This window comes from Mandrillus leucophaeus, unplaced genomic scaffold (assembly GCF_000951045.1).
Source record: "Mandrillus leucophaeus isolate KB7577 unplaced genomic scaffold, Mleu.le_1.0 Scaffold576, whole genome shotgun sequence".
NCBI lineage: Eukaryota > Metazoa > Chordata > Mammalia > Primates > Cercopithecidae > Mandrillus > Mandrillus leucophaeus.
In genome coordinates, this window is record NW_012106208.1 from 261547 (window position 1) to 271656 (window position 10110).

Here is a 10110-nt window from a genome sequence, read left to right on the forward strand (position 1 = left end):
GAAGGGAGGGAGGGAGAGAGGGAGGGAGGGAGAGAGGGAGGGAGGGAGGGAGGAAGCGGGAGAGGAAGAGAGGAGGGGAGGGAAGAAGAGAGGAAGGGAGGGAGGAAGAGAAGAAGGAAGGGAAGGAGGATGGGAGGAGAGAAGAGAGGGAAAGAGGGAAGAAAGGGAAGTAAAACAGCATTCCAGAACCCGCTGGAAAAGTAAAAGGAATAAAGGTGAGGAAGAAAGGGGGAAAAAGAAAAGGAGGTGTGCATTTTATTGTCTTGCTGGTTTACTTATTTATTGTAAAGACTGTTCCAAAAAGTATTTAAAGTACGAAGCACAGGGTGAATTCTGGCACAACCTAGGGAGGGGGAGAGATGGGATCAACGTTTGCTGAAATCCTACTATCAGGCTCTGAGTCATGCATTTTGCCCAGTTTATTTTATTTGTACTACAACGCTTGAGTTGAGTCTTATTACCCCATTTTACAGACTGCGAAACACTCAGGAAGATTAGGTAAAGTCCAAATGCACACACCTAAGAGCTGAAGTCAGTCCCTCACTTGCTTCTCTCTCCTAGGATTATGCTGTGGCGTTCCTCCCCACCCTTGCCCCCACCCCACATTGCCCCCTCCCACTTGGTGCCTGGCCAGCTCAGGCAGCTTGCATCACTAAGGCAAAGCCAGAATGAGTTTTAGGTCTGAGTGAGATTGGAAAAGCCATTCCTCTGACCTTCCCCACCTGCTCCCCTCCCTCCAGGCATCCTACCTGCAAGAGGACACTGTGAGGGGCAAAAAATGTCCTTTCCAGAGCTGGCCAGAAGCCTGTGAGTGCTGCTGACATGGACCCTTGTGCACACACATCCCCTTTCTCTGTCTCCTACACACACATGCACACACACACACACACACCACACTTCACACGTGTGCTGGGGGAAGCCCCCAGAAGGCATGCAGGTACTTTCCCTGGAATCAGTGGGGGAAAAGGGCTGCCAAGTCTACGGGTCAGCTTGCCAACAGATCAGAGAGTGCTGAGCACCGCAGCACTGTGAGAAGTTCAGACATATGAGGCCTAGGAGATGGTGTCCTAACAGGATGGGCCGGAAGACCTGGGTTCCCATCCCTGCCAATTATTCCTCTCTGAGCCTCACTTTTCTCATCTGGGACTCACCGCTATGTCTTCCTGGCCCTTTCTGCCAGAACACACTACTTGGGGAGATCAACGGGTTTCTGGACCCTGTAGTTCACAGAAGGTACTAAACTTAGCAGTGTGATACAATTGGCAGGGTTAACAATGTAAAGAAAGAAATGAAATTGTTGGAAAGAAAGGAAAGTAGATCTTATAATGAGTTACCAGTGGTTAGACTCGTAGTAGAGTTGGGATTGTTTGGCAAGTGTCAACAAGGGAGGAGTAACTGTGGCTGGAATAGGAGGTGGCCAATTGGAGTAAAGGCAATAAAGGTGTGTTGTAGGGCTTCAGCACAGAGGCCCTGTCTTCTTGGCAGGTGGCTAAGGCCTGTCTCACCTGTGGTTTGTGTCAAAATGAGCTGACCAAGACTTCATGATTAATAGCCTTTACTTGGGGACAAAGCCAGGAGCTCAGGAAGTCCTGGCAGGCCCCTGCACATGCTTAGAGTGCACTGTGGGGACCCTGGGCAGCCATTTTTCTTGTCACTGCCTTATCTGTGCATGAACTCTGGTCAGACCATGGAGCAGCAGCACCAGGTTCTTCCTGTAATGGCCAATTCCCAATGTCTACTTGGGGCAACTCTGCTCACTGATAGGGAACCCTGGGCAGGAAGGCCCACCAATTAGATCAATGTAAAACAAGAGTGGGCAAGTATCCCTTCTTTACATCTACTCTTCCAGAAGGATCAACCTCCAGAATTCTGAGGCAAGAAATTATTGCTGAGAGGTAGAGACTCCCAATCTCAGTGAGGAAGCCAACACTGCTCATCAAGGGAAGGCATTCTGTTACTCATTAAAGCCCTACTATGTAGCCTGTTCATACATATTATCTAAGCCTCACAACAACCCTGGGAGTAGCTAAAATGATGCCCATGTGTCAGATCAAGAACAGAGGCTCAGGTATCTTGTACAAGGCAAAAGTTAGTAAAATGCCTGGCTGGAATTCCCACCTACGGCTGTCTAATATAAGAAACTGTTGGCCAGGCACGGTGGCTCACGCCTGTAATCCCAGCATTTTGGGAGGCCAAGGTGGGTAGATCACTTGAGGTCAGGAGTTCGAGACCAGCATGGCCAACATGGTGAAACCCCATCTCTACAAAAATACAAAAATTAACCAAGTGTGAGCAGAGGTTGCAGTGAGCTGAGACTGTGCCACTGCACTGCAGCACAGGCGACAGAGTGAGTCTCAAAAAAAAAAAAGAAGAAACTGTTCATTCCATTATACCACATTGCCTTTCTCATAGCCTAGATGATCTCTAATAGTCCCTTCAACTCCTATATTCTCTAATCTTGTAAAGATCAGGAAATAAATAACCATCTTTCACATTTATATAATGATACATAGTTCATAAAGCACTTTCACAATATTTCAACTTTTTTTTTTTTTGAGACAGAGTCTCATTCTGTCACTCAGGCTGGAGTGCAATGGCGCTGTCTCGGCCCACTGCAACCTCCGCCTCCTGGGTTCAAGCAATTCTCCTGCCTCAGGCTCCCGAGTAGCTGGAATTACAGGCACCCACCACCATGCCCATTTGTATTTTTAGTGGAGATAGGGTTTCACCATGTTGGCTAGACTGGTCTCAAACTCCTGACCTCAGGTGCTTTGCCTGCCTCGGCCTCCCAAAGTGCTGAGATTACAGGTATGAGACACTGCACCCGCCACCTTATTTGATCTTTAAAACAATCTGTGACATAGGGAGAGTTGATTTTAGTCCTGATTGGTAGATGCATTGGTACTTGAACATATATTCTGATTCAAATAATGTTCTTTCTACTAAATCAAGATACAAGGGAATCTTGTTTGCTTCAGGGAACACAACCATGAGGCAGGAAAAGGTGATAGGAAAGGTCCACAAAAGCAAAATTCCAACAACCTAACAAGTAGAAAACTAACATAAACCAAATAGTTTTGGTTTGTTTGCATTGTTGACAATAATTTTCATAATGGGTCTTTGATAATACTCTAAGTCCACAAAGTACCATTCCAGTAACCAAAGAAATTTCAAACTATTTGCATCCCAATTCTTTAAAAATGAGCAATCTGTGTCTGGTGCACATACTAACCCCATTATCCATACATTTCCATCTACTAGTGCTCTCCAAATTCTATCTCTACTTCAGTTTGGTTCTATCCTCTGTGAAATACACCCTGACTTTAGTTTACAATAATTGTCTCAAGAACTGCATGTGAGGCTGCACACAGTGACTCACATCTGTAATCCCAGCACTTTGGGAGGCCAAGGCAGGATGATCACCTGAGGTCAGGAGTTTGAGACCAATCTGGCCAACATGGTGAGACCCTGTCTCTACTAAGAATACAAAAATTAGCCACAAGTCTGTAATCCTAGCTACTCAGAAGGCTGAGGCAGGAGAATTGCTTGAACCTGGGAGGGAAAGTTGCAATGAGCCCAGATTGAGCCACTGTACTTCAGCCTAGATAACAGGGCAAGACTCTGTCTCAAAACAAACAAACAAACAAAAAAAATTAGGCTGGGCACGGTGGCAGGCTCCTGTAATTCCAGCTACTAGGGAGGCTGAGGCAGGAAAATCACTTGAACCTGGGAGGCGAAGGTTGTAGTGAGCCGAGATCGTGTCACTGCACTCCAGCCTGGGTGACAGAGTAAGACCTTGTCTCAAAAAAAAAAATAAAATAAAATAAAAGAATTGCATGTTTTTCACTTCCTATGCAGTACCTAAGAGCAGTAAAATAAGAACTCAGAGAAAGAATTCATGTTCCTTGAAGGAACCAGAAAGCTCATGAATTACCATATTAACTGGGCCTTAAAGGATAATAAAGCAGTATAAAAATAGAAAAGGGACATTTTTAAGCAAAGGACACTGGGAAACCATGAAACCTATATGGGATCCGTAAGAGGTTTAGCTGACTAAGACAGTGTGAGACTGGGAGTACTGGGAGATAATGCAGGACTGGTGGATTGGGACCACTTTGGAAACCTCAGAGCTTAAGGCATTTAAGTTGCACCAAAGATCATAGTAGGGACTTAATGATCACAGAACAGATGATCCAGAGCTGTACTCTTGGTATACTCACCTGAACAAACGGATGCAGGAAGAGGAATGGCTATAAGGCAGAAAGGCAAAGGTCTGTTTGGGACATACTTATTTTGAGATAATTAGGACATCTAGAGGAAGAGGTTTTAGAGTGGTAAGTAATGCCAGCCAGGCACGATGGCTCACACCTGTAATCCAAGCACTTTGAGAGGCTGAGGCAGGAGAATCGCTTGAGCCTGGTAGGTAGAGGTGATCCAAGATGGCGCCACTGCACTCCCGCCTGGGTGAGGGAAATGAAACTCTGCCTTAAAAAAAAAAAAGGGCCAGGCACGGTGGCTCATGCCTGTAATCCCAGCACTTTCGGAGGTTGAGGAGGGTGGATCATGAGGTCAGGAGATCAAGACCATCCTGGCTAACACGATGAAACCCCGTCTCTACTAAAAATACAAAAATTAGCCGGACATGGTGGTGGGCGCCTGCAGTCCCAGCTACTTGGGAGGCTGAGGCAGGAGAATGGCATGAACCCGGGAGGCAGAGCTTGCAGTGAGCTGAGATCGCAACACTGCACTCCAGCCACTGCACTCCAGCCTGGGTGACAGAGTGAGACTCCATCTCAATTAAAAAAAAAAAAAAAAAGTGACTCAGTAATAATGACTAAGTACATACATAATGTTTATAGAATAAAATAATGACTACAACTCTGGAAAGGGCAGAGCTCTGCGCTTACAGATCTGGGCATCATCCAGAGACAATAAAATCAAGTGCAAACAGACATATTATCTTTCATGCAATAAATACTGTGTCAGAATTTCAGGTGTGAAAGGGCCTTTAATCACAGATCTCTCCCTTCCTATTTTTAATGTATTTGCTCCACATCATTAGATACTATGTTCACTGGTTGTTTCACATGAATAATAAGTTTCTACTAGATTGTAAACTCCCTATAAACAGAGGTACTTTAAAATCCTTTTGGATGCCATTATACAGTAGTGGACTCATAATTGATACTCAGTTAACACTGAATGATAAATGTGAATATCCAACTAAAAGAGCCCATAACCTAAGCTAGATAAATGAGAATGGACTATTTCATAGAGGGAGAGATTAAATGTCTGGCCCATAGTTCTTACCATCAGCTGTAGGTTAGAACTATGACTTAGGTTCCCCATACCCAATCTACTTCTCTATGGCCACTGCTAGGTTTCTCAAGGGGCTTCTACCCATCATCTCCTAGTGTCTAAGGCCTCACCTTTCAAGCAACACACCTTTCACACTCTATCAAGCCCCAAACACAAGGCACAGTGTGGGCACGGTTACTGAGGTTTTTAATTAAAATGCTTTGCAGAAGAGACCACAGCCTGCCGAGGGAGCAGCTTCCCAAATGTTTCCTGATCCATGACCTACACAGGAAGTAATTTGATTTATTCCCTATTTCCTTCAGTCTCAATGGCTAAGAGGTAATGGATGGAAATGGGGAGAATGACCGAGAGGAGGCAACGATGAAGCTCATTCTTAAAGAAAAACCTCAAAGTTCAACTTCAAACAGCTGAAGTTTGTTTCATAGCTGTTGGTCACCCAGTTCCAGCCAACCAGAAATAAATTATAGTTTTGCCACCACAGCAGATCGCAACAGGAGCTTTCCAGAACTTTGGCCTGGTCTGCACCAGGTACCAACATCACAGCTGCTAAAATCACCAGAAGGAATTTAGAACCGCTGTACTACTGTCCTTTCATTCAATGGGAGGTCCAGGCTTCACTCTAAAGCGCAGTCCGACACGCTTCATTTATGCTTCTTCTCCTGTGTACTGGTGAACCAAGAGTCTAGGAGCTTCTTGCTGTAGTACAACTGCCAGGCATGCACTTGGACTGCCAACACCAACACCAGGTACATGACGGAAACAGCAGAAAAACCGAAGAGGAAACGGTAGGCCTTGCCATGGCGGTAGAGCTGCTGTGCAGCAGGGAACATCTCCATGCTGCCATAAATGAGTGGAGCGATGGAAAAGAGTCCCATGCTGATCATGGAGAGCACCAGATAGCTAATGTTGTTGCGGGGAAAGGAGAGAAGGCCCAAGAGAGAGGGCAAAATGCTCAGCAAATATGGGTATTCCCACTGATAGGGCATGGCCACCTGATCATGTGACAAGAGCCTCAGGTGTCCCACACTCATCTTGGCAACCAGCAGCAGCCATATGACCAGATGTACGTAGATCAGCTTCTTGATTTCATACTTGAGGGTCACACTGTGGGGCAGAGCAGAGGGAGAAGTACCTTTCAAATTTTTCTTACCACCAACTATATGCCAGGCAACTGTACTGGACACTGGGATACAAATTTGAATAAAACAGCCTAGAAGCCTGGCACAAAGAGCAGAGGAGGAAAAAATAATTAGAAGATGAAGTGAAAAAGTTCTAGTAAATATATGTTCCCAGATATATGAGACCACAGGAAGGAGGAATCGACTCTACCTGGCATGGAATGTCAGAGATGACTATCTAGAGGCAGGTGATATTTGAACTAGCCTCAGGATTGAGTGAAGATGGGCATCCCATGCAGGAGCATGCAAGCAAAAAGGCCCAAGTATTTGTGTTCCAAGAAAGCAACTGGTTACATGTGGCAGGAACATATTATTAGGGGGAGAGGAGTAGTGGGATATGAAGTCACAAAGGCTATGAGAGTTAAAGGCAGAAGAGGCTGGGCATGGTGGCTCACAACTGTAATCCAAGCACTTTGGGAGGCTGAGGCAGGAATGCTTGAGCCCAGAGTTTGAGATCAGCCTGGCAACAAAATGAGACCCCATCTCTATTTAAAAAAAAAAAATACTAGTAATAAAGAGGTAGAGCCCGGAGTGGTGGCTCACGCCTGTAATCCCAGCATTTTGGAAGGCTGAGGCGGGTGGATCATGAGGTCAGGAGATCGAGACCATCCTGGCTAATGCGGTGAAACCCCGTCTCTACTAAAAATACAAAAAAATTAGCCAGGCGTGGTGGCAGGCGCCTGTAGTCCCAGCTACTCGGGAGGTTGAGGCTGAGAATGGTGTGAACCCGGGAGGCGGAGTGAGCTGAGATCGCGCCACTGCACTCCAGCCTGGGCGACACAGCGTGACTCTGTCTCAAAAATAAATAATAATATAATAATAATAATAATAAGGCAGAAGGGTAACTCACAGCTGTGTTTAGCAAGAGGACTCTGACTGCACCATAGGATTAAAGCCTGGAGGGGAAGGTATTGGCAGAGAGGAAAAGTACTCAGGCTGCCCATACTTCTCCAGCCAAATTTTTCATCTAAAGTAAGTACACACTTATCTTATTCTTCGAATTCTCTCAGGTCCCAAATGTATCCTCCTCATATCCCTAAGGGCAATGTTTCCACTCTGGGCTGTCATGAAAACACCTGCTTAAGTTGTGAGGCCCCTTCAGCCGGGGCCTAGAGATGTGAAAGAAATGAGGGTTCAAAGAGCTTGTCCTTCAAAACTCTGGAGAGAAAGATATGAAGAACATTCTGGGAGAGGTCAATGGGTTTAAGGAAGTAAACATTTTAAAATTTTTATTTAAAAATATTTATTGTAGAAAATGTGGAAAGGTTGGGGGAAAAAAAAGTTACCTCTAGACTTCAAGCTCCATGAAGGCAGGGAACAGTTTTTTTCTTTTCTTTTTTTAAATAAAATTGTTTATTGAAGGTATAGCATGCATACAAAGACCATGTCTGCTTTTGCTCACTATTATAACCTAGTGTCTAGCAGTGTATGATGGTTGGAAGTTCAGTATCCGTCGAACTAGTAATCGAATGTAGAAATACTCCTTACGTGGGAGTGTTATAGAATTCATTTTAGGCAAGGCATCCTTAGGAGCGGCTGCCTTTTACTGTCTATATCCCCCCAAACGGCCCAAAATATAACACCTACCATATATTACGCGGTAGGCCTTACGCTATTTCCTTTATACGAATTACTGATTAATCTTTCACCAAAACCTAAAAGGCAGATTATTCTCTCCCTCTACAGATAAGGAAGCTGAGGCTCAGAAATTCGGTTTCGAAGGTGACACAGCAGGGCCAGCATCGACGTGACTCGGGAGTCCACGCGGGGCTGGATCCCCTCAAGGCACCGGGCGGATCAAGGGGTGGAGCTCGCGGGGGCGACGGGGCTTTCCAGGATGGGGGACAGGCCTGAAGCCGTCACAGGAAGAGGGGACTTGGCAGGTGCGCGGGGGCTGGCTGGGGAGCAAGACCCTGAGGCCGGGCCGGCGTCGCTCCCCAAGCCCCGCAGGCTCCGGCCGGGGAGAAAACCTCCGTGCTCCTCGCCTCACTTCATACCTCATCTGGTAGTGCATGGCGACGCGCTCTCGGTGCTGAAAGTCGCTGCCGTCGGTGCCGGCCGCTCGCGGGCCCGCTCGAGACGCCATTGTGCCTGCCCAGAACCCCCGAACCCCTCACGCGGACCTGCTACCGCAACGACAGCGCCAAGTGGCCCACGGACCCTATTTGCGCCGCCGCAGCGCCACCACGACAGCCGCGCGACTCTGTGAAAAGAACTTCCGGCCCCTCTGTCTCAGGAGGACCGACTCTGTGGTCACTCCTCTCAGCGCAGGCGCCCTTGTTCCCTCTCGCCCCCGCCCCACCCAGCCCCGCCTCCCGTGGAGCGCGGAGGAAATTAATCCAGAGACTCAGCGTGTTTTTGCTGGCGCTCAGAGGCCGCTGGAACACTTTTACTTTCTTAAACCGTAGTATCAGTTTAGGATACCTCTGTCCACACTTTACAGAGGGGGAAACTGATACATTCTGTGACTTTCCCTGGAGCAGACATCACACAGTCTCACGCCTGTAATCCCAGCACTTTGGGAGGCCGAGGTGGGTGGATCACTTGAGGTCAGGAGTTCAAGACCAGCCTGGGCAACATGGTGAAATCCCGTCTCTACTAAAAATACAAAAATTAGCCGGGTGTGGTGGCGGGTTCCTGTTATCCCAGCTACTTGGGTGGCTGAGGCAGGAGGATCGCTTGAACCAGGGAGGCAGAGGTTGCAGTAAGTCGAGAATGTGCCACTGCACTCCAGCTTGGGGGACAGAGTGCAGAGTGAGACTCCGTCTCATAATAAGTTTCTCACATTTAATAATTGCAAAGAGAAAACGGGAACCTCTCAGTGAGGAAATCTGGCTTGTCCCCCTTAACCAAATAATTAATTTGATCAATAATGAGATAAACTGATATCTTGTGCCTCTTTTAATATTCTGAGGACACAGCATCACTTCTAAGATGTTTCTCCGAAGAATACCTAACTGAATCTAATCATGAAGAAATGACATAAATCCAGACGGAGGGACATTCTAGAAGAGAGCTGGACCGTACTCTTCAAAAATGTCAAGGCCATGAAAGAAAAATTATTTCCAAATAAATTTTATCTGTAGAGACAAAGTAGAATGACCATTGCCAGAAGCTTGAGGGGTGGACAGGGAATGGGGAGTTAGTGTTTAATGGATACAGAGTTTCAGTTTGGGAAGATGAAAAATGTTCTGGAGATGGATGGTGGTGTTGATTGTACAACTATATGTGTGTGCTTAATGCCACTGAACCGTACACTTAAAAATGATTAACATAGTAAGTTTTATGTTGTGTGCATTTTGCCACAACAACAAAATACTAAGCAAAACTTTAAAGAAAGAAGTTATGTTATCCGAATAAAGAAAAAAAGAAAGAAAAAAGCATGTATACTGAGCATCCACCATGCACCAGGATACTGTGCTATGACCTGCAGACACAGAAATAAACTTGGTCCATTACCCCTGAGGGATCACAGCCCAGTCGGGGGAAGAACTTGTACCCATGAAGCTAAGAAATACGGCCCGGCGCGGTGGCTCAAGCCTGTAATCCCAGCACTTTGGGAGGCCGAGACGGGTGGATCACGAGGTCAGGAGATCGAGACTATCCTGGCTAA

At 46.4% G+C, this 10110-nt stretch overlaps 1 protein-coding gene across 1 annotated transcript; it reads right to left on the bottom strand.

Annotated features, from left to right (window-relative positions):
* Positions 1–4992: 4992 nt before the first annotated feature.
* JAGN1 (jagunal homolog 1 (Drosophila)) lies at positions 4993–8746 on the bottom strand. The gene is made up of 2 exons (XM_011998560.1): positions 8495–8746; positions 4993–6423 (listed from the first exon to the last, which is right to left on the bottom strand). Exons 1-2 carry the CDS (start codon positions 8581–8583, stop codon positions 5961–5963), a joined length of 552 nt encoding a protein of 183 aa, XP_011853950.1. The 5' UTR covers positions 8584–8746; the 3' UTR covers positions 4993–5960.
* Between the last annotated feature and the right edge of the window lie 1364 nt (positions 8747–10110).